At 53.6% G+C, this 24,241-nt stretch overlaps 1 protein-coding gene across 2 annotated transcripts in view; it reads left to right on the plus strand.

Moving 5' to 3' along the window:
- Positions 1-18,171, plus strand: part of SELENOI (selenoprotein I) — a 52,149-nt gene extending 33,978 nt beyond the window's left edge. The window contains exons 4-10 of one of the 2 annotated variants that reach the window (XM_053250642.1): positions 2,446-2,520; positions 3,637-3,899; positions 6,801-6,909; positions 9,226-9,274; positions 9,675-9,855; positions 10,789-10,971; positions 13,499-13,564. In XM_053250642.1, coding sequence (XP_053106617.1) covers positions 2,446-2,520; positions 3,637-3,899; positions 6,801-6,909; positions 9,226-9,274; positions 9,675-9,855; positions 10,789-10,971; positions 13,499-13,564 — 926 coding nt within the window. Of the gene's footprint in view, positions 1-2,445; positions 2,521-3,636; positions 3,900-6,800; positions 6,910-9,225; positions 9,275-9,674; positions 9,856-10,788; positions 10,972-13,498 lie in introns of both variants that reach the window. The other variant, XM_053250638.1, reaches the window with a different exon arrangement.
- The last annotated feature ends 6,070 nt before the right edge of the window (positions 18,172-24,241 follow it).

A 24,241-nucleotide genomic window follows, 5' to 3' on the forward strand; every position in this document is an offset into this window, starting at 1 on the left:
GACCCTTCACTCGTCACCACCACCACCAATCAGATATCTGCCTTCATCATTTAAAACACACACACACACACACACACACACACACACACACACACACACACACACACACACCAAAAACTGCTCCTTGCCACTAGGTAACTTGTTAGTCCTTTTTCTGAACCTCTGAGATACATTCAGCGAGCTGCACAGTGGATGAGATCATCCAGAACAGTGTTTCTCAAACTTTTTGGAGTCAAGGACCGCTAAATTCTTTGTGCAGAGTTTCAAGGACCGCTACATTCTTCATGTGCAGTTTCCTGGACCAGCAGTTAGTAAAGGGGTTTCAAGTCTGTCTATCTATCTATCTGTCTATCTATCAGACTTCTATACTGCCCAAAACTTGCATCTCTGGGCAGTTTAGAATGAAAATAATATAAGCATTAAAATAATTAAATTTGGAATCTTTTGCAAACATGGAATATTAGGGGTTCTTAACCTTGGGTCCCTCAGTTAAACTCCCATAACCCCCAACAACAATGGCATTTGGCCATTATGGCTGGGGATTATGGGAGTAGAAGTCCAGCAACGTCTGGGTACCCAAGGTTGAGAACCCCTGAATCTAAAAGCCTGGGTGAACAAATTTGTCTCCAGTATGTCTGGAGTGGAGGTCCTTGTGATTACTCAATGGAGAGGGGATGTTGGGCCATTAGAAAAATTCAAAAGCTATATGGGGCCAATGAAAACAACATACAAGCAAGCCCCACTGATGCAAGAGGGAAACAGCGTTCCCTCTCAAGGCGCCTCGACCACAACAGGCAGCTGGGTTTCAATCAACCAACCTTTGGCTGCAAACAATGAGCATGCAAGAACCAGCAGCCCTTCAAGTGGCGCCCACTGCCATACTTTTTCCTCCATGCCCCCGCATCGCATACAGTTTGAAGCTGTAAAGATAGGGAATAAGATAGCTGTAGGAAGATCTCAGCAGCACGTGGAGGCAAGGCACAAGAAGGGTCCCATGCCTCCGTGATACTCTTCCTCTTCCGTGCCATGTGCAAAATTGAGGAAGTGAGTGCCTTGATTTCAGTTGGGGGGGGGGGTTGACTCCCAGTCAGGGACCGGCACTCAACCCTTCGGGGACCGGCAGTGGTCCAGGGACCGGTGGTTGAGAAACACTGATCCAGAAGATCTAGCCTCTGATACACTGTTGAATGATCTGTGCAGTATTCAACAAGTTGTTCTAGTAAGAACTAATCCACCTACATTGCTTTCACTGTCTCTACATCTGGACTAAATTTGGTGCAAATTGAGGTCCACAAGTTAGATCTCTTGCACCTCAAATGTTCATGTGTCCATCATTTTGGATCAGGGTGCGTGTCGTCATTACAAACTGCATCATTGAGATGTCCCAGTGTGTCACTCACTGCAATTTGGTGTCCCTATATTGCCCCTACAGCTGTAGCAAATTTGGTTCAAATCAGTTAAGTGGTTCACAAGTTAGCCCACTTGCGTCTCAAAAGTTTATGCGTCCGCCATCTTGGATTAGGGTGCATGACATCATCACAAACTATGTTGTTGAGGTGTCCCTGTGTATCCCTACCACTGTTCCCGATTTTGTTCATATTGGTCTAGGCATTGTGAAGTTGATAGCGGGGGGTGGACACACACACGCACACACACAGAATGCCGGCTGATCTCATAAGCCTACTGGAAAGTAGGCTAAAAAAAATCCTAGATTTGACTTTTGTTTGTGAAAGTACTGTATCTAGCAGTGAGCCCTAAGGCAAAAGCTCTGAAAACCAATGAGCAATTTCTCATAAATGCTTCCAAACCAAAAATCAGGGGCCACGCACTTTCTGCCCTGACTTTCACCCATAAAGAGGCATCGAGCAAATGGAAGGCTGTTATTTCTTTGCCACTCCTAACTTACCTTAACACGGAGTGCAGTAACTGGTTAGACAAAAAGGGCTAAGGCAGGGGTTCTCAAACGTGGGTCTCCAGATGTTGTTGGACTTCAACTCCCATAATCTCCAGCCACAGAAGGTCCTTGTGGCTGGGACTGATGGGAGCTGAAGTCCAACAACATCTGGGGACTTGGTTTTGAGAACCCCTGGGTTAAGGGGTGAGGTACATTTAGAGAGAGTGTGTGTGTGTGTCCATACATGTACACGCACGCACGCACATCCCCTGGGAGATGCATTCAGACTGGGGCCTTCCGTCCTTCTCCTTCTTGTCCTATAGTCTGCTGCCTGTCCTGATCACTGAGGCCAACTCCCATTGTGGCTGGGGATGATGAGAGTTGTAGTCCATCATCATCATCATCATCTTCTAGGGACCCAATATTTTGTGAGCACTGAGATTGTGGTGCCTGGCCAACTACTAAAATGTACAATTCTCCTGGGAAATAGTGGCTGTACTAGTGCGGTTGTGTTGTGTGTATTTGACTCTCAAAAGGGTTTCTTCTTGCAGCACCTGATCATGAACACGTTCCGAACAAAATATGGGTCATTGTGGGCCTTCTCAATTTCGCAGCTTACACATTAGGTAAGAGCTAATGACTTCCTACCTTTTGTGTCTGTGACAAAATATATAGATTTTGTTTGTGTGTATTAGTTGTTGCCTCTTTGTAATGGGTAGCCAAGCTCCCTGAACTTAAGAGCCACCTGTCTGCTCCAGCACACACCTGTGAATCAGGGGCTCTGCCTCCTCCTTGGTGCCAGTACAGCTGCAGCCAGCCCTGTAGCTGAGAGTAGGGATGTGCCTCCTCCGGGAGGAGAAGGGCTGGCAGTCCCTCCTGCAGCTGCTGCTGCTGCTGCCTGTGAGGCCTCTTCTGGCCCTCCTCGTTGGGTGTTTCTCGCCCTCCCAAACTTGCTGGGGACAAGAATTGCCCTGGGGAAATGCAAACTGCCGGCATCCTCAGGAGACTTGCTCTAGAGTAGAGAGCACTTGTTCTGGAGCACATTTACGAAGAAAATCGTAGTTATTAGAGGGACCTCTTGGCCTCTGTTGCAAACCCTTGATGTAGAAGAAGACGGTCGTAAGAAGAAATGTGTCAAGTGCTTCCACGTGAGGCAGTGAAGATCTCACCAGTTTTTTCCGGGGGGGGGGGGCGGGGCGGAGGGAGAGAATGTTGCATCAGGAGAATGGCAAGGGGAGGATTACCCCCTCCTTTCCTCCGTGACCCCAAGCGGCTGCTTTGGCTACTTCTATACCACGTTTAAAGAAAAAGCTCCCAAAGCAGTTGGTTCCCTGTCCTCAGAGGGGCTCACACTCTAAAAAGAAACAAGGTCGACAGCAGCAGCAGCCGCCACTGGAGGGATGCTGTGCTGGGGTTGGAGAGGGCCAGTTGCTCTCACGCTGCTTCATGGAAAGAGGCTTGCCGCTTGGGTAGGCGCCCCTTTGCTCCCCCAGCAGGGGCTGGACAAGTGAGCCTTCCCGTCCCAGACTCCAGCATGACTGTTGGAAGGCAGGCCGGCCGGCCCATCCAGCCCATCCTGAATCTCCAGCCTCTTGTCTAGCGTGATGCTTCCACATTTTAGCCTTGGACTTTTCCCTAGTAAGTTTGGAGGCAGTGCCAGGGCAGTGGGGGGAAGAGCCTTCAGCCGCGGAGGCGATGACCAGTTCACCACCCCGGGCCCCTCTTTTGTCTCCCCCTCCCAGATGGAGTGGACGGGAAGCAAGCTCGCCGCACCAAGTCCAGCACCCCTCTGGGGGAGCTCTTTGACCACGGCCTGGACAGCTGGGCCTGCATGTTCTTCGTGGTGACCGTTTACTCCACCTTTGGCCGGGGGCCCAACGGCGTCTCCGTCTTCGTCCTCTACCACCTCCTGTGGGTGGTCTTGTTCTCTTTCATCCTCTCGCACTGGGAGAAGTATAACACGGGGATTCTCTTCCTGCCCTGGGGGTACGACATCAGCCAAGTGGTAAGTGGGGACTCCTGCCCTCCGAGTCTGAAGGCAGCCCCAGAGAGGCCCCCGTCTGGGTGCAGCTTCCGGGTGGTGCCTTCAGACAAGCACCCTAATCCCCTGTGGCCAAGCATGCTGGTCACACAGAGTGTCTCCTCTGGAGCGGCTGAGAAGGGCTTGAAAACCTAATTTGCCCTGCTGGGTCAGACGGGAGCCCCTCTGCGGGCGGGCGGGCACGCTGTAGGCCTCTGCTGCCTGCCAGATCGCACAGGGAAGTGGGCAGGCAAGGCGGCAGGAGCTGGGCCCACGTGGTCCCTGGTGGAGCTGCCGGCCTCCTAGCACGGCAGCTCCGTTCTCTAGCTCTCTGTGTTCTTTTCTGTTTGTGTCAGCCAGCCAGAGCCTCTCTGGATTGGAAGCTTTTATTTCAAGGACTCTGGCGAAATCCTGTGGCCCCATTATCCATAAGTCATGCCACGTGGGAAGGAAGCTTTTCCTCTTGCTTGTGCCGAACTCGCTGCTAGTTGTCATGTGGGGAGCTGGCAGGAAGCCAAAGGCAGGGGAACGAGGCGTTGAGGTCGCGCCTCAAAGCAGGGAGAGTCCAGGGCAGAGGAACTGGGTGGGAAATGCAGCTCCTGGAGAGGTTTCCTGGCCAGTCCAGAGCACACAGCGGCTTCTGCCAAGTGCCAGGCCTCTGCTGAGCTGGCGGGTGTTTCAAAGAAGCAGCCGCCACCGCCACTGCCGTGTAGAGCAGTGTTTGTCCCTCCTCTGTTGGGGGAACACCCGGGATGGCCTCTCGCTCTGCAGCCAGCTGGCCTTCCTGCATGTTTCCCACTCCACCGTTTCTGTGTTGGGAGGATGGTGGTGAGGGTGGGCCAGGGTGGTACCCTCATCAGCTGGACTTGGAACAGAGGAAGCTGCCATATACTGAGTCAGACCCTTGGTCTCTCTAGCTCAGTATTGTCTACACAGACTGGCAGCGGCTTCTGCAAGGTTGCAGGCAGGAATCTCTCCCAGCCCTCTCTTGGCGATGATGCTGCCAGGGAGGGGACTTGGAACCTAGATGCTCTTCCCAGAGTGGCTCCATCCCCTGAGGGGAGTCTCTTCCAGTATTCACACTTCTAGTCTCCCTTTCATATGCAACCAGGATGGACCCTGCTTGGCTCAGAGGACAAGTCAGGCTTGCGACCACAAGACCCCCAACTCTCCTCTCCTGGGCTTTGGATTGGGGAGGCCCACCCTCTGCCCCCCGCTCAGCCACAAGGCTCACTTGGAGGCAGCCTTCTGCAAGGGGCATGCGCCCATCGACAGCGTGGCCTCTGGCTTCATTGCCTGGTGAACACGGCTGCCCTGGAGCATGTGAGGGCTGGATCCAGCAGGCTGAGAGAGTCGTGTGTCCCCTGGAAGCCTGTCTCATCCCATCTCTTCCTCCTTGCAGTGGCTGCTGCTGGCGAGGGGTCCCCAAGCCCCCTCCTAAGCGTGCTGGAGCCTCGGAAAAGCCCTCTGCCCCCTGCCGGTTGCAGCCTGGCCCAGTTGCTGGAGTTTGACTTGGGCTGCGCAGGGAGCCGGCCCTGCTTCTCCCCTCCCCAGGCCCACCTCCTTGGCCCGCAGCACCACACTGGCTCTCACTTTGCAGCCTGGTGGCCGGCGGGGGCAGGTTGCAGTTAGAGCATTGGGGTTTGCCGGTGGCTTGTGCAGGTGCCGCTCCCTCGGGACCCCCTTTGGCTGCTTCGGGGGTTGCTTCTGACCCATAGCGGCAGTAGCTGTTTTCGTGGAGGTCCAGGCATTGAGGGCCAGAGGGCTCGTCTTCAGCCCATCTGGCCGCATTTCCAGGGCGGCGGCTGCTGCTGCTGGCCAACATCGTTTGCTGCCCCGGAGCAGAAAAGCTCACCTGTCACTTCCTGGACTCTGTCTAGAAAGGCTGCGGAGGGCAGCCCAGACGGGAGGAGGCGGAGGAGGAGTTGTGAATGTCTGGGTGACCAGAGCACACCAGGCCTGCTCACATGTTGCGTTCAGTCTGTGTCTGCACATACCGATGGTGCACTTCCGACCTGCATTCCCCGCCCGAGGGGGGCCCGTGCCCAGGCTCGCTTCTGGAATGAGCCCAGCTGTGCCCATTTGCCCCCAGACATGCCCCATGTGCACAGGCAGCCTCACATCTGACTCAGGCTCTGGCCCTGGCCCAATGCGCATGCAGCCCCGTTTCTTCAGTGTCTGAGCCGGCCCTTGATCGATGGCAGCATTTCAAGGAGCTCAGGCCCCCCACTCCTCCCCAGCCCTATCCCGACAGCCATCCTGTGAAGTGTGGCCCCCCAGGGAATGTTGTGGCTGAGCTGGGATTGAACTCGGGTCTTTCCAGCCCACGTCCACCATCCTGTCACCGTGCTGGGTCTCCGGTGATGGGAGAAGGATGAATCCTTTAGAACAGGGGCGGAGGGGAGGGGAAGAGTCGTCGCATAATTCCTAGCATTTTTCGCATTCTTCGCTCTTGTTGCAAGAACCTGGTAAGGTGGGGCAAGGCCCGAGTGACCAGCTGAAGCCACAGAGAAGGGCTGGACCCAGGGCCCTCCTGGACAGAGCGCGCTTGCTCCCTCTCAGCTGGCTGGCATGGCACCCATTTGAGGAGGGCTTGCCGTGAGATCCGAGGAGGAGAGCAGGAGTGGAGACCCATGAAAGAAGTCGGGCAGGCCTGCCCCTTGCCATCAAGATATGGCCTTGGAAATGCCAGTGAGCAGCGACTCTGTGGGACTGTGTCCTGCCCCACTTCGGGGACGAAGCAACAGGCCCCTTTGTGTTGGGACGTCCTCTGCAGGAGGCCTTTTCAACCGGATCTGTCCAGATGACCTCTGGCCAGAAGGGCCTTTCCAGCCACACACACTACCCTTGCTCTCTCTCTCCCCCCTTGTGTTTCCTCTCCTCCAGACCATTTCCATCGTGTACATCGTGACCTCCGTGGTGGGAGTGGAGGCCTGGTACGAACCTTTCCTGTTTAATATCTTATATAGAGACCTATTCACGGCAATGATCATTGGTAAGGACCTTCCTCTTGACGCTTCTCTTCCTCACTCTGCTCTTTCCTCTTCAAGAAATGCTTGCCGTGTCTGTTGAATTGGGCCATCCCTGAGAAGGGATTTGCTGCAGGGTGGGCCTCTTCAAAGCCAGGTGGGGTCCTAGGGCCTCTTCTCGGCAGGACTGCTCTGGGGCAGGCAGCTGGCTGGAAATGACCATGGACTGTCTCCGTTGGTTTGTTTAAACAGACGAAAAGTTCTTTGCTTAGATTATCCGGAAAGCTGTGGCCAAGGTGTTTGCAGGGTTTGAACTCTGCATGCTGGGAACGGACGTCCTGAGCGGATTAGAGGGCTAGATTCACAGAAATGTGACCATCTGTATTCCTCTGGGGCTTGAAATTGCGTGGGCCGTTTCCTCTGAAGGCTGTGGAAACGAGAGCGCTGGGTGGGGCTTTCATTGGGGTGTGGGAGCGTCAGCAGTGCCAGGTTTTTCCTGGGATTTGATTATTGCGTGGAGGGGAGAGGCTCAGCTGGAGGAACTGAGGGCAGCCTTCTTTTTGCTGACTAATCCCATCTCTTTTCTAGGCTGCTAATTAAAGCTGCCTGTTGACACCAAGGCGTGGTTCTCAGACTTGAGTCTCCAGGCATGGTTGCACTACAGCTCCCATCACCCCCCAGCCCACATTGGCCCAAAGGATTATGACCAGAGGGATTGTGGGACCTGTAGTCCAGCAATATACATGGACCCAACTTTGAGCACCCCGCCGTGCTATGTACGCCAGCTAACTTCCGTGAGGCCTGTCCTGATAGACACAGACAGATGCACCACTGGGCGATTGTTCCAATCTGTTCTTTGTTCCGTGCCTTGCCTTGGTTTTTGTCCCCATGCAAAAACCAGTGGGTAGCATCCAGACCAGTAGCGACTGGTCCTAACAAGCCAGGGGGGCTTCAGAGGAGGCCCAGCTGTCTCTGCTCACCAGCCGCTCCTCCCTTCCCTTCCCTTCCCTTCCCCAGCGTTGAGTGCTGCGCTGCTGGCTGTGTGGTTAACCTTAGAGGTAGGACTGTATGGTTAACTGCTTCCAGGGTTGTCATTCATCAGGTAGAGCAGTGCGGTTAAGTGTGCCATTCTACCTGACGGATGGCCAGCCTGCAGGCAGCACAGCTCTTGGAAGGGTGGGGGAGAGAAGAGCGCTCTCAGGTGCCTCCTTTGGAGCCCCCTGGGCTCATGAGGACCAGCTGCTGTTGATCCCGTCTAGTTCGTCATGATGAATACCCATCGGGACGAGGCCTGGATGTCTTTAGAATACTGCCCAGGATGTTGCGAAACGGACTCCAGCCTAGAGCACTCCCCCCTGCCGGCCACTGACTTCCCCTCCCCTCCCACCTGGTCCTGTTCTTTGACGGTTACGGACGTCTGATATTGTGCAAGTCTGCTGGTCGGGGGGGGGGGGGGGGCCTGCCTGCCAGCCTGCCTTTCCTTTTTCGTTTAGAATAGACATGCCTACCCAGACGTGCCTCTGCCGTCCCTCATGTGCTCCCTCCGGCCCCGGGATGAAAGAGTTTGCAGCCACAGTGCAGGTCTGGGCGCTCCTGGGTTTGTGTGCAGGCCTGTCCTTGTCTAACTGTTACGACAAACGTTTTATATGCTGCTTTTCAACCAAAGTTCTCAAAGCGGTTTACATAGGAAAATGGATAATACAAAAATAGGATGGTCTCCTGTCCCCAAAGGGCTCACCGTCGAAAAATAAACCTAAGGAAGACCCCGGCCACAGCCCCTGGAGGGATGCTGTGCTGGGGCTGGATAGGGCCAGTGGCTCTCCCCCTGCTAAAAATAAGAGAGGCGCCACTTGAAAAGGTGCCCCTTTGCTCAGTTGGGTGACCCCAACTCGCCCAGCATTTGAGGCCGCCTGCTGGCCAAAACGCATCCAAAATGCTGTATGCCCAGAGGGTGGCTGGCTGGTTTGGGCCTGTCCGTCTGTGGGCTGTTTCTTCCGCACTCCTTGTGACTGGGGACTGGCTGCCTTCTGGCCCCGAGGTGAGGCCGCTTACCGCTGCAGCTCTGTCTCGTTTTGCCCTCAGGGCTGCACCCCCCACTGGATTTCAAGTTGGAGAACAGAAGCAGAACTCTCTTGCCCCGACCCTGATCTCCCAAGGGCCAAGTGATCCTCTTGCAGCTGCCTGGGAGTCTTCCTGCATCGGTCGTTGCTTGGGGATAGATTTGTGTCCTAATTTTGTGTGTGTGTGGCGGGGAGTAACTGGAGGATGGCAGCGGCAGGGGTGCTGCCTTGGCTGGCAGGAGCGTGGCCCTCCGGCACTAACCTGGCCCTCTTCTCCCTTAGGTTGCGCGGTCACCGTGACTCTCCCCATGAGCCTGCTCAACTACTACAGGTAAGTGCTTCCCAACCCCCCCGAGGCTTGCTGCTTGATGGAAGCCGCAGCTCTGCCGGGGGGGGCGCGCCTGGGAAAGCGAGGGGAAGAAGGGGCCCCAGGAGCGGGCAGCTGGCCCCCACCACCCCCACTTCTCAGGGGGCCGGTCTTGGCTGTCTGCTTCTCTGCTCTACCCTGCACAAAGCCGGGGGCTCTGCTCACGGCCCTTTGCCTGGCTGGGGGTGCCTGTGGGATCTGCCTGGGCCGGCCCCGCTTCAGGTCAGGGCCTGCCCGGTTCCGAGTCGGACTGCTGGCTTCCCCCAGCGGCCCTCCGGGTTCCCCCAGACCTGGCCCCCGCTCGCTGGAGCCAAGAGCTCTTCTCTCGGCCTGCCGGCTGACCGAGCGTCTCTCCGCCTTCCAGAGCGTACAAGAGCCGCACTTTGAAGCACCGCTCCTGCTACGAGGCGCTGCTTCCTTTCCTCTCGCCGGTGCTGCTCTTCGTCCTGTGCAGCGTCTGGATCTTCCGGTCGCCGTCGGACATCCTGCAGACCCACCCCCGCCTCTTCTACTTCATGGTCGGCACAGCCTTCGCTAACATCTCGGTAGGCTCTTCCTTCTCCCGCGGGGCTGGCTGAAGCGCCCACCCACCCACATGGACGCCGGAGGGAGCCAAGGCCCACCCTGGGCGGAGGGGCTTGGGCCGCTCACCCAGGCCTGCTCAGGAGCACGAGGGGAGGCCTTCAGGCTAGGGTGGAGCGGGGCGGGGGGCGCGTCGCTCACTGCTGGAGCAGAAGGTCCCGAGTTCAGGCCCTGGCAGTGCCTCCAGGCTGGGTGGGGGAGCCCCCTGCTTGCGCTTGGAGAGCAGACTGGCTGCTGCCTCCAGTCGGAGGAGACTCGGCCGGCTCAACTTGGGGCCCCCAGCTGTGTTTGGACTACAACTCCCATAATCCCTAGCCACAGTGGCCAATAGCCAGGGATTACGGGAGTTGTAGGCCAACCTCTGCAGGAGGGCCCAAGTTGAGCAGGCCTCGTGTAGACCATGCTGAGCGCAGTGGGCCAGTGGTCTGACTTGGTAAAGCGCCCAGGTGTCCAGAGCGCCCGTGTTATGCAAAGACATGCAGATACATGGAAGTTTGCCTCACTTATTCTCAGAGTTGGGGGTTTCCCAGCACTTGCCGTTCTGAGAGTCTTCCGTTTCCTCGGGTGTCTTAGGCGCCCAGTGGGGAGCCTGGCCTGTGCTGTGCCTCGGGAGAGCTCATCTTTCGGACAGAGTGAAGCCGCTTCCCCACCCTGACCCCCTCCTGTGCACAGGCAGCAGCCCCTGGTGGTTGGGGAGGAGGATCCTTGGGAGGGCTGAGGTTGGCCAGAAGCCGTGGAGCGCTGCCCTCAGAGCAGCAAACTCGGCTGCAAATCCTGGAGCGCCTCCTTCAGGATAGCTCGAGGGAAGCGAGTGGCGGGGAGGGTGCCCGGGCTGGAGTGTCGCTGCCGCCCTCCTCCTCCTCCTCACCGCCGCCGCCTCCTGTCTTCCTCTCCAGTGCCAGCTGATCGTCTGCCAGATGAGCAGCACCCGGTGCCAGCCCCTCAACTGGATGCTGCTCCCGCTGGGCCTGGTCATCCTGGTGGTGCTGTCGGATGTGGTGCCCCACAGCGAAGCCCTCCTCCTCTACTTGCTCACCGTTCTCATCACCTTGGCTCACATCCACTACGGAGTCAGTGTGGTAGGTGGTGCCACGTTGCCTGCAAGCCTCCCCGCGCGCGCGCGCACACACACACACACGGCATGCTTAGCTGGAGCCTCAGTGATCTCTAGCTGCTCTTAAGGGAGCAGGCCTAGCTGAGGTTGGCTCTCCAGCAGGTGGAGATGGGCGCCCTGTCTGAATGGCTGCTTTCCCTCCAAGGTGGGGATCCTTCCCTGCTCCGTAGCCTCCTGTGCCCCTGTCCGTGCTGCACATCCCATCCCTGTTAGGTGCACTTGGACTGAAGGGGCCTGCAAGCAGGTGCTTGCTGCAGAGAATGCAAACCAGCATGGCTGGCTGGCTGAAACCACTGGATGGGTGGACCCCAGGGGGCCAGAATGCATGATGGTAAAACAGTAAACTCGATGCCTGCTTGCAGATGAAACCATTGCTACCAAGACCTCAGTACTGATGTCTTTTTGAGGCAATGTAAGAACGTGCACCACCTAATGGCGCAGCAGGGAAATGCTTGATTCACAAGCAGAAGGTTTTCGGTTCGAATCCCCGCTGGTACTCTACCGGGCAGCAGCGATACAGGACGATGCTGAAGGCATCATCTCATACTGCGCGGGAAGTGGCAGTGGTCAACCCCTCTTGTATTCTACCAAAGAAAACCACAGGGCTCTGTGGGCACCAGGAGTCGAAATCGACTTGACGGCACACTTTTTTCACATTTTAAAATTTTATTGGTTTTCAGAATATCTTTACATTTACATTTAATTAAGTAAATATTGACTTCCCACTTACCAGTCTGCACAGTTCATGTTAGCCATACATATAAACCATTGCTATAGTAATTCAAAACATATATACTCCACATTGCAACTCGATTTTACCCTGCCCAACCTGCTGTGATTACTATATTTCAAACCCTGCTGAAAGGTCCATATTAGAAAAATAGTTCTTTAAGTAAAGTAAGAATGGCTCCCAATCTTCTTTGAAACATGCCAAGTTTTCATCCCTTATGAGTGCTGTAAGTTTTGCCATCGCAGCGTATTCCAAAATTTTTATCAACCAATCTTTTGAGGGCATTTTCGTGTCTTTCCATTTCTGCGCATATATTATTCTAGCCACCGTGGTTGCATACATAAAAAATGTTAAGTTTTTTTCTGGAGAACTCTCCTTGAGTTATTCCCAGGTGAACTTTAAATCGGTTTTCCATAGTTTTTCCCAAGCTGCCATATCTATATTATGACCCACATCTTGAGCCCATTTTATCATAGTCGTTTTAACCACTTCATCTCTTGTCTCCTCCAAAAGCAACAGCTTATACATCTTAGAGACTAATCTTTCATCATTTTCACACAACTCCTTCTCAAATCTCGACATTTGACCCTCAAATCCAACTTTAAGATCCTTCTTGTAAATTTCGTTTAGCTGTTGAAAGACAACCACAGGGCTCTGTGGGCTGCAGGAGTCGAAATTGACTTGACGGCACACTTTACTTAAGAACATATCGTCCAAGGGAAAGTGTCATTCCTTTGTGCTGGGAAATATCTTGCATAGGAAGCTGCCTTATACAGAGTCATCTCTTGCCTGTGGGGCTTCTCAGAGGCATCTGGTGGGCCACTGTGGGAAACAGGATGGTGGACTGGATGGGCCGTTCTTGTGTTCAAGCAGTGCTTGGGTTGCTTGCACGGGAAGAAGCATGCAGCAAGAGGCTGCTCAGCACCCACGTGAAGGCAGAATCCAGCGCCTGCGTGGGAAGCAGTGAACCCACCCCTGCCCCCAGCTCGCCAGGTGGTTGTGTTCGCTCTGTCCGAGGGGAGAGTGTTAAACTTGGAAGAGGCAATGGGCAACCTTCTTCTCTCAAAGCAGGTCCTGGGTCATCGCCGTTTTCTGATGAGCTTTGATTTGTCTGCTGTGCAGAGTTGCCTTGTTTTAATGTTGGCAAGTTGGCTTTTAATGCTGCTTTTTTGTGTTTTGCTTTATTTCCTCGTTGTTGTTAAGGTGGGGATGGAGCTGTTGGAGGAGAAGCTGTCATAAGAACAGCCCTGCTGGCCTCTCTAGTCCAGCCTCCTGTTTCACACAGTGGCCCACCAGATGCCTCTGAGGAGCCCACAGGCCAGAGGGGAGGCCATGCCCCCTCTCCTGCTTCCGGCTCCCCTGCACCTGGGATTCAGAGGCATCTTGCCTCTGTGGCTGAAGGTGGCCCATAGCCATATCTATCCATCACTGATAGATAGCTCAGTGGTAAGGCCATGCCTCTGCTGCAGAAGGTCTTGGGTTCAGTCCATGGCAGCGTCCCCCAGGCTGGACAGGAGAATTCTCTCATCCGGAGCCCTGGAGAACTGCTGCCAACCAGGACAGACAATCCTGAGCTCAGTGGACCCAGCAGGGCTCAACTCAGTAGAACGCGGCTTCAGATGTTCGCAGCCTCTATCGGGGGTGGGAGAATGGGGGGGGCAAGCACACAGTTTGGCGGTGGGAAACAGAAGAAGACACTTCTTGCACGAGCCAGTTGGAGGCCCCCTCACTCGCCTTTGCTCTCCCCCCCCGCCTCCTGCAGGTGAGCCAGCTGAGCCGGCACTTCCACATCCGGCCCTTCTCGCTACGGAAGCCCAGCTCTGATTGACTAGACGTGGAGGCGGCAGCAGCAGAGGAGCAAGTCGGCCTGCAGTCTGCAGAGGCGCTGGAAGCCCAGCCGCCTGTGTAAATATTCTTCAGCCATCACCATGGAACTCCACTGCCCCCCTCTGCATGGTCACGGGGGGCGGGGGGGGGGAGGCCTGGCAGCAGGGCCGTTCCTTCCCTGCCCCCACCCCCACCGAGACTCTCACAGATCCTGTGCAGCCCGTTAAGCCACCGGAGGGCAGGGGATGCCCACGCCTGCCTGCCTGCCTGCCTGCCTGCCTGCCTTCGTGGTCCTGAGCATGCAGCAGACCAGCGGCGTGCCCAGGGAAGCCTCACAGCCAGGCCTGGACAGCAGTGCCTCTCGGGACCCTCCAGGAGACCCCAAAACACAGCGACTGGCCGTGGCTCTGGAGACATCCACAGGGACGTGACCTGCACGACGAGGAGCCCTTGGAGGCAAGGAGGAGACAGGAGCTTTGTGGAGCTGGTCCTGCAAGGAAACCTCCCGCGTAAGGGACTTGGTGGCAGTCGGGTGGGCTGAGGCAAGGTGCCACCCCCCAGTTGTGGCTGCTGCATAGCCAAAGCGCCCGTCGGCCCGCTGGCTCCTGGAAACTCCGGTGTGTTTGGGCAGAGCTTCTGCCTGCCCTGGGCGATCAGCCACGCGTGGGGCTCCAGCTGCCTTGGCGGACAGAGCAGACCCTCCGACCTCCCTCTCCCTGCAGGATCCCGTGGTGGCCAGTCGCCAGCCCCTTCGGTGCACCTGCCACTGCAATATTGGGGCTGGGGCGGGCAGGGGGTGCTTCCAATATGTTTGTGTGTGGATGTGTGTGTGTGTGTGTGCGCGCGCACCTTTCCAGAGCTGCACTCTTTCCCCAGGGGAAGGAATTCACTGCCTTCGTGGCGGGAAATTTGATTTGAATTCTGCACCCAACTTCAATAGAGATTTCTTCTGACCAAGTGGCTTGTTTCTGTTAATGATCCAAGCGGAAACGTTCTTTTCAGCAATTCTTTAATCCTGTTTCAGTTGAGTGGTGGTGAAGGTCACATGCTGACTTTTCTCTCTTCTGTTTGACACTTGATTTAATGAAGACTTTTTGGTTAACTCGTGTGTGTGTGTGTGTGTGTGTGTGTGTGTGTGTGTGTGTGCGTGCTCGTATGAAGAGTGCAGCCTAAACCCATCCTTTTTGGAAAGGTCGCACCCGGAAGAAACCGAGCGCAGCAAAGGATGACTGTGTGTCATTAACAGCAGGGGCAGAGTTTGCCTTTTCCATGGTTTGACACAGGAGGAAGTTCTGCCCTAGTGGCTCCCTCTTGTGGACAACATATTCCATTCTGTAGGAAAATTTTGAATTGTGAAACTGCTCTTTATTGTGTCTTTTGTAAACTTGAATCATTATGTCAAGCAAGATGTAAGCAACAGAACACCCAGCAGCCTGCGCGCCCGCCTGCTTGCTTGCTTGCTTGCTCGCTCGCTCTCTTTCTTGTAAATAGATCCTTTGAGGGGGGAAACAAATTGACCACAGATGCCATTTCTGTTGATTACTGAGTGAGAGAAGAGCCAATTCAGTCAGTGAGTGTTTCATTTTGCAAGAAGCAGCAGGATCGAGGCCTGTTTGCTGGGCAGGGATGATGAAACACGATGATTCTGATCTTGCTTGATTGATTAATGCTTCACAGCTGTGAATGGAGAGTGGGGGTCTGGGGGATTTTTTCATTGGGTTTTTTTTTTAATTATTAAATGACTTTGCACAGAAAATGGTTGGGTGTACAGAGGAATTGAGACATGCTTGAATATTTAACGCTGCATCCATTGGAATGAACTACAGTAATCAATTGTAAATCACATCAGAGACATTAAGAAGCAGGCCGCTGACTCCTGCTGAGCTGGGGTTGGAGTTGGTGGGTTCAGAGCAAGGCTGCGGGAGGGACGTTCTGGGTTTGGGGCAAGTGTTCAATCATTGCGGAATCACTTGGTCTCTCCCCCAGCCCCAATGCCTCTGGAGGATCTCTTTCCTTTTCAAGCTGGCAGTCAGTGCTGTGACCATGTCCCACAGGCAACTGTGACATCAGAATCCTTTAGACCGAAGAGAACTTTGCCCAGAAGCCAAAGACCTTGGGTAGGCGGGAAATGTTGGACACAGCTTTGTAGCACTGATTTAATGATAGGAGCCAGTCAGTCAGTCCTGCAGGCCCTGCCGAGAAGCACACTTGGCAGCATCCACGCCCAGCTGCCTGTGCCCAGGGTGGTGCCAGCATCGCTTCCGGCTGGCAAGGTCTGCCGCTGGGCTAACTTCCCGGCTGGTCTTTCTCTCTGTCCAAACAAAACACCGGCTTCTTCTTTCCCTTCCTATCTGGGCTTCTCAATAAGGAATTTGGTGCCTTAACTGACTTGAGGAAAAAGTCAACTGTCTTGTACAAAAGGGTTGGTTTTTTTAGAGTGTTGTCCAGGTTAATAGAGAAAGTGTGGCATACTGGGATGTTAAAATGGGCTGGAAGGAAGGGGAATTAATTTTATTTGTGCTCTTTTGTCTTAATGTCGGTACCATTTTAAAAATTTAAAATCCCAGTAGGAACCAGATGCACCAAACTTTTGTCTTTGGTGTTTGGAGCACCTTTTTCTCTTTTCTTTCCCCTTCATCTCAAGTATTGGTAAAATAAAGGTATTGTGTACTGAACAGGGGTGACCGTGTTTTCTGCCACTTGTCTCCCCAGGTTCAGGAATGAAAGAGTATGAAAGCAACAGTGGGCGTTGTTCTCTGTCTGCATCCAGCCTCCCTTTGCTCCCTGGATCCTGCTCAGTGAGTGAAGGGGCTGTTTCCTTCCAAGCGTGAGGCAGGGGCGGCCGTAATACGTTGTTTAGCCTTTTCAAAACAGTGAACCAAACGGCTTCTCTCTCTGACCGGCTGGGAGCAAAGTTTTGCTGATGTAGCTGGATCTGTTGCCAGCAGATGCTTTTGTGGCCTTTTGAGGCACTCCTCAAAGCCATTCTTTGGAGATGCAATTGGAAGAGTGTGAGCAGAGAGGCCTGCGGGGTGGGGTGGGGTGGGGGGCAGATTCCCCACTGGTGCTCTGCAGGCCTGCAAGTTTCAGCTTTGGGTAGTGAGCTTTGGTCCCCAAAATGGCGCTATAGAAAGGCGGTCAGCTTTTACAGCCGCTCAGCAACCCCTTGGTATGTACAAAGACTTGGCTGAAGCCAGAAGATGGTTGTGCAGCGCTACAGCGAGAGGGGAATTGGGTGGCTTTGGATGGGATGTGAGTGGCTCATTTGCATGTAGAGAGCTGGCACAGAAACTGGGGAGCAGATTGCTCCCAGAAGAGAGCCATGTGTGGCTGCTTTGGGGCTGCCCTCCTTTTGGGTGGTGTGTCTGCCCTGATGGCCAGTTGGTTTCAGAGTCGTGTGTGTGCTGGGCAAGGCTCTCCATGGTGCCTTGGCTCCAACCCACTGATGTGTGGGGCACAGTTTTGGGTTGGGTGTTTTCCCCAAGTGCCATTTCCATTGGAAAACTGTCCCTAGGGTGTAGAGTGCTGTTGTGATGATTTGAGGGAGCCTGCTCTTCTTGTTGACCTTTCTCTCTCTACCCCACCCCCCAATCCTGGGTTGAGCACCAGTTTTTCCTCCACCATTGGTCTAGGATAAGGCTCCATCTGGGGGCCCTGCTGCTCTTTTGTGGGCCCATCAGGAAACCCAAGCTCTCCAGCTTAGGGCCAGGCCTTGGCATTCAGGCAGGCAGCATCTGGGGCCGTCTGTGTGACTGGCAAGGGGACCCTTGGGGCAGCTCTGCCTTGGCAGAGACCCCCGCCCTTGCCCACTGAGACATGCTGAAGAGCTTCAGTTGAAGTGTAGCAGTGCTCTTCTGATCTGGCGGGGTGGGGGGGCGCTAGGAGTCTCCCGTTCTCTGCACGCAACATTACTCTGAGCAGGGGCACTTCTGTGCCGCATCCCAAAGTGGATCCAGCAGGAAGCAGGGATGGACCTTGCCTGAGATTTGGACCAGGTGGTCTTCCTGGCTCTCTAGGTCTTTCCATGACTCTGTTCCATTTTGAGAAGCAGTTTGTAGGCTGCTGTGTGAAAAATGTGGGTGGCAGCATTTTATCATTGTGTATGTGAGGAGATCAACTTGGACAAGGAGTTGGGCTTGTCTTTTCTTCCTTCTCCACCCCCACCCCACCCCCTGGAGAGGGAAGGCAAAAAGGTGGTTCCTTTTTTAGAGTTTGGCCCTCCAAGTGGTGCCTCTGTCTTTGCTGGTGCTCTCGGCCAGGAAGGACTTCTTGGGATCTCTGACTGGTCTTTCTGCACAGCATCCAGTCCACCAGGGCTGGCTGTGTCCAAGCAAGCTGATTGTACAGATTATTATTAATGAAAGCAAATTGCAATAGGAAACTGTACATTGTCACTGCAGAGTTCTCCACAACCCTTCACGCTTCATTGGGATTCATGTCTGTCTTATGCGTTGTTGGGTGGTTGATGGTCTTGCAATGAATATGGATTCTGATCCATGAAATGCCATTACTGGTAAATATTTATTGTATTTAAAAAAAAGAAAAAAAGGAAACTACGAAACCTACTATGAAATTCAACTCTAATAAATACTTTTCCAAGCTTTTTAACCTGTCTCTCCTGGTCTCTGTGGGTATTTCTGTTAAGTTCCTCAGGGAGGAAGTGGCTTCTGGGGCTGGTACATGTTAGAGCCGGGTCAGTAGCCAGCAGCACAACTGCACCTCCCTGACTGGATCCTAACCGGCTGCCGGGACAAGAGCTCTGGGGCTGGGAGCCAAGCGGCCTGGTGTGATGATGTCCAGCCGAGGCTGAGAGTGAGCCGGGGCAGGGCCCGTGCCTTTCTCAGGGCATGCATCCCTTTGTTTAGGTGTCCAGGACAAGCCAGGGGGTGTCAAATCAGCTCCTAATATTTTTGGGTTTTAATCTCTGGTTTATTTTTAAATTGTTTTTAAGTTCTTGTATATGTTTTTAACTGGTTTTATGTTATTGTAAACTGCCCAGAGACTAAAGTTTGGGGCGGTGTACAAATTTGATAAACAAACAACTAAATAAATAAATAAGAATGAAGTGCAGCTGCCTCTGGTTCCTGGCAGCTCCTGATGAATTTCTGCCTGATGTATCTCTACCAGGCACAGTGCTTCAAGTGCCACATATATAGCAAATGTCCGGCCAGAAATTCAACACACACCCCAATCCAGCCACAATCTCTTCCTACAGATACACTTGATGGATTTGTGTATTGCATCTCTGCCAGGTACAGCTCTGTTCCTCCATATGCTACGTACTATACTAAATGTCCAGGCAGAAATGCAAAAAATGTAGCAGTCTAGAGAGAGAGAGTTCTTTTTGCGTCTCATCACAATCTCTTGTGGATTTCACTACCCTAAATAGTTTAGTGTCATCTGCAAATTTGGCCACTTCGCTGCTTACCCCAACTTTTAGATCATTTATGAACAAGTTAAAGAGCACTGGTCCCAGTACCGATTCCTGGGAAACCTCACTTCCTACCTCCCTCCATTGTGAAAACTGTCCATTTATTCCTACGCTCTGTTTCCTGTCCTTCAACCAGTTACCGATCCACACATGAACTTGTCCATGTTCATGTGTTCACTTATTCTATGACTGCTAAGTTTACTCAAGAGCCTTTGGTGGGGAACTTTGTCAAAAGCTTTTTGGAAGTCCAAGTATACTGCCTCAACCAGATCACCTTTATCCACATGCCTGTTCACACTCTCAAAGAACTTCAAAAGGTTAGTGAGACAAGACTTGTCCTTGCAGAAGCCATGCTGGTTCTCCTTCAGCAAGGCCTGTTCTTCTATATGTTTAACAATTTAGTCCTTAAGCAATTTAGTCCTTAAGCATGCTTTCCATCAATTTACCTGGCACCAAAGTTAAGCTGACCAGCCTGTAATTTCCCAGATCTCCCCTGGATCCCTTTTTGAAAATTGGTGTCAAATTGGCTGTTTTCCAGTCCTGGTACAGAGCCAGATTGTAGGGACAAATTATATATTTTTGCTAGAAGATCAGCACTTTTACATTTGAGTTCCTTCAGAACTCTTGGGTGGATGCCATCTGGCCCTGGCAATTTGTTAATTTTTAGCTTTTCGAGAGAGTTTAGAAAGAACATCTTCCATCACCAGATCAAATTGGCCCATTTCGTCAGCCTCCAAGCCTGAGAAGCTCAGTTCCAGAGTGGGTATATGGTCAGTATCCTCCATCATGAAGACAGATGCAAAGAACTCATTCAGCTTTTTTGCAATCTCCTTATCCTCCTTAATAATCCCTTTCACACCCTCATCATCTAATGGTCCAACTGCCTCCCTGGCAGGTTTTCTACTTCTGATATATTAAAGAAGTTTTTGTTATTCCCCTTGGCACTTGTAGCTATATGCTCTTCAGACTCTCTTTTTGCAAGCTTTTTTATCTCCTTGCATGTCTTTTGCCAGAGTTTATATTTCTTCCTGTTTTCTTCATTTGAGCAGGACTTCCATTTTCTGAAGGAAGTCTTCTTCCCTTTTATAGCTTCCCTGACTACATGTTAGCCACGCTGGTGTCCTCTTGGACTTAGTCCTTCCTCCTTTCCTCCTTCTTGGTATACATTCCAGCTGTGCTTCTAGTACTGTGGTTTTAAATAAGTTCCATGTTTTCTGGAGTGATTTGACCCTCCTGACCTTCCCTTTCAACTTCCTTCTTAACAGTCCCATTTTTGAGAAGTTTCCTCTTCTGAAGTCCAACACATGTTGGACAATTCATGTTCCCTGAATTGGATCAAACTATGATCACTGTTCCCCAATGGTTCTGCAACTCTGACCTCTCGCACCAGGTCCTGGACATCACTCAGGACTAAGCAAAGGACGCCTTCTCTCTGGTTGGTTCTGCAACTAACTGTTCTGAAGCACATTTAGCATGTCTAGAAATTTGCCTCTCTTTCATTACCTGAATGCGAATTTACCCAGTCTATGTGTGGGTAGTTGAAGTCACCCATTATTACTGCCCTATCCCTCTCTGACGCCTCTCTTATTTGTTTCTCCAACTCCAGGTCACTCTCAGTGTTTTGATCTGGAGGACAACAGCACATCCTTAGTAACACATTTCTTTTCGGTCCTTGTAATGTAACCCATAATGTTTCTGTGGAGGACTCGAGTCCACCTAGGTTTTCTAGCTTATTAGAATCTGATATACAGTGCTCCCCTCCCTGTCTCTTCTATAGAGTTTATATCCAGGAATAATCGCGTCCCACTGGTTCTCACCATTCCACCAGGTTTCTGCCGCACCCACTATACCTATATTTTCATTAGTAACCCTGCACTCCAGCTCACGCATCTTGGCTCGGAGGCTTCTGGCATTGGTATATAGACACCTATACACCAAACACCAAAGAGAGTGCAAAACCTACAAGCAGTGTTACAAGGTAGAGGAGAAATGGGAGATTCAGCAAGGCAGAGAAGAGGGAAGATGGGCACTTTTCCTTCTTTTAAAGAAGTCTGTTTTATCTGCCCTTGGAATTCCTTTACTGATTAAGTCTCAGTAATTGACCTGTGTTTGGAAAACCAATGCTCAAGTTAGCCAGGTCCCATATTGGCCAATGTTTTCTGCAGTATAAAAGAAATCTAGAACTCTGGAGAGGAGAGCTGGTCTTGTGGTAGCAAGCATGACTTGTCCCCATAGCTATGCAGGGTCTGCCCTGGTTACATATGAATGGGAGACTTGATGTGTGAGCCCTGCAAGATATTCCCCTCAGGGGATGAAGCCGCTCTGGGAAGAGCAGAAGGTTTCAAGTTCCCTCCCTGGCAGCATCTCCAAGACAGGGCTGAGAGAGATTCCTGCCTGCAACCTTGGAGAAGCCGCTGCCACTCTGTGAAGACAATACTGAGCTAGATAGACCAAGGGTCTGACTCAGTATATGGCAGTTTCCTATGTTCCTATGTACCAAGATGATCCAAATGCTGCACTGAGGAAAGCCTGATTCTGCAACCTCCATAAATTATGCCCATTATGCAAAGTTGTGTAACTTCTCTTTATGTTGTGTAACTGTGTTGCATTATATATTGTGCATAATATATTCGGCTTCTACTACTTCCATGCAGCTAGGGATTTGTAATCGGGCAACGTCTGGCGACCCAGATTTGGGTCCTCCTGGCTTCTACTGCCCTACCCTGACTGGCAGTGGCTCTCCCAGGTTCCAGGCAGGAGCCTCTCCCAGCCCCACCTGGAGATGCCGCCACGGACTGAGCCTCCCGGGGCCTTCTACTACGTACAAAGCAGCTGCTCTCCCACCGAGCTGCTGCTCCTCCCTCCTCGTCTGCATGACTCCTGAGCAAGGCTCCTCTTCCAGGCCGCTGGTCGCCCTAAGCAGCAACACAGCAGGGAGATTCTCTAGAGTCGGGGTGCTCAGCCTTGGCTCCCTTGACGGTGGACTACAGCTCCTACCACCCAGGGCTACAAGGGGAGTTGCGGTCAAGCAACTTGTGGGGAGCCAAGGCTGGCAACCAAGGATCTTGCAGATAGTGTCCCTTCACATCATCCTGTTGTAACATTCATCTAGGATTCTTGAAGAGAGTTGGTCCAGGTACGGAAGCCGAGCAGGTGGGTTCCAGGCGGGCGCCAGCCTGCCACAGAGGAAGGAAGGCCTTCCCCAAGTCAGTCCCTGGTCTGCAGTCACGAGTGTCTTGCGTGCAGGAAAGGCCCCAAGTGCAAGCGGCGTCTCTGTTCCTTGCATGCTGCCACGGAGGCCACGGGGCTCCACGGTCGTCCTGCAGGCGCAGCTGAGGGGCCGGGTGAGGCACCAGCGGCTTGCTCCCTGATCAGGGGGCTCTTCCCAGGCAGGGCAGTCCTTCCACTTCAGATGTCCGTGTGCCACTCTGTGCAAGAGGGGAGGGGGAGAGAGGCTGACATAACTGCAGCAGGGCGCTGCGTGGATCCCACAGGAGCAGAGAGGCGTGTGCAGGGAGGGCAGCGGGGGGCCCTTCTAGAGGGCAATAAACTGCACGGTGTGGGAAGCTTAAGTTGCTTGCCCTCTGCACACTCTCAGAGGCTTCTGGCCTTTCCCCCAGCAGGGCCTTGCAAGAAGGCCTGGTTGCCAGAGTGCTGCTTGCCAGCCAGCTCTGTGCTCTCTGAGAGTAGCCCCACATCCCTGGCCCGGTGCTCTTGCCAGGCTTCGGCTTCTGCCCTCTCTTGCCCCCATTCCCCAGGCTCAGCAGGTCTCCCCTTCCTCACAGGCACCCTAGCCAGGGGCGTAACTACCATTAGGCAAGGGGAGGTGGCTGCCTGGGGGCCCCCACGCCTCGAGGGGCCCCCCAGAGGCAAGTCACATTACTATGTATTGTGAAGTGTGTTTGTGTGTGTATATCAGCAAGGGGCCCATTTTAAAATTTTGTCTCTGGGCCCCCTCCAGCCTTGTTACGCCCCTGACCCTAGCCATCAACATCCTCCTCACGGAAGGCAAGAGGCCAGCCAGCCCCCCCCTACCGGCTTAATTCCTCTCCTCCGCCCCGAGTGGAGCCGGCCAGGCCTCACCCTCCGTGATGTCCAGCAAGTCCTCCATTTGCTGCTGGATGCGGAGACAGAGCACCTCCCGCAAGAGCGCCCGCCGCAGGCTCCCTGGCGCAACGCCCAGGCGCTGCAGCGTCCCGTCCGTCAGGCGCAGCAGAGCCTTCCCGGAGATGGCGTGGCTGCTGGCCGCTTGGAGCAGGGAGTCCCCCTGGGAGCCCTCCAGGGACCTGCTTCTCAGCCAGGCACACACCTCCGCCACCGACCACGCCGCCGCCGCGGACCTCCTCGCTGCTCCTTCCTCCGAGCCCTGCAAGGCACCCACCTTGGTGGCTTAGAAAGCTTCCGCTCTGCTTTTTCTCCCAGGCCCATCCCGAGCCAAGAGTCCCCGCCCAGCTCCCCTGCCCGGCCAGCCTGCCCCACCCATAGGCCCATGTAGGGAGTCCCTCAGAGGGGCAGCGCTTCGGGTGGGGCGGGGAGTTCCCCCAGGGCGCAGCAGAAGGGCCTGTGGCTCACGGGGCAGAAGTCTGGTGGTCACCTCAGGGGAGGAAGGGCAGTCTCCCGGAAACTAACAATCTGGAAAAACAGTAACTTCCTTACACCAGAGACATGATGTCCTAGCTCTATAGCACAGCAATTCAGTTCGAAACAAGGCACTGGAAATGTGAACGGCACCCTGCTGCCCACGCAGGGACTGCGGTGCCACAGCGCAGGAAGTGTGGAAGTACACTGCCAAGATCCGATGTGACCCTGTTGCAGGGTCTAGTCTGGAAAGCACCCTGAGGGCGGGGGGGGGGGGGAGAGATGAAAGTGGATGGAAGGCACCTTAGGGTGCTGGTGAGCTTTGTCTTTGGGGACCTGATGTGATCTGTTGCTGACTTATAGGAGAGAACCCCTTGCTTGCTTGCATCTGATGTTCAGCCTGTATTTTAATAAACCAAATGTTACCCCTCTCCAAAAAAAATCCAGAAGTTTCCACTGCTCTCTCCTACTCCCAAGGAAGCCAGGAGCTGGGTAGAACTGCCCACCCCCGAAAATCTCTCTCTGCTTGGGGAAGTGGGGAGCACACACAACAATCCAAGAAAGTACTAAAAGGTTGATCAGCCCTTTAATTTTGAAACAGGCTCTCAAGGTTGTTAATAGCAAAAGTTAACATTGACTTCAGGGGCTCACAGCTTTGGGTCCCCAGAT

This window comes from Hemicordylus capensis, chromosome 1, assembly GCF_027244095.1.
Source record: "Hemicordylus capensis ecotype Gifberg chromosome 1, rHemCap1.1.pri, whole genome shotgun sequence".
Classification (NCBI taxonomy): domain Eukaryota; kingdom Metazoa; phylum Chordata; class Lepidosauria; order Squamata; family Cordylidae; genus Hemicordylus; species Hemicordylus capensis.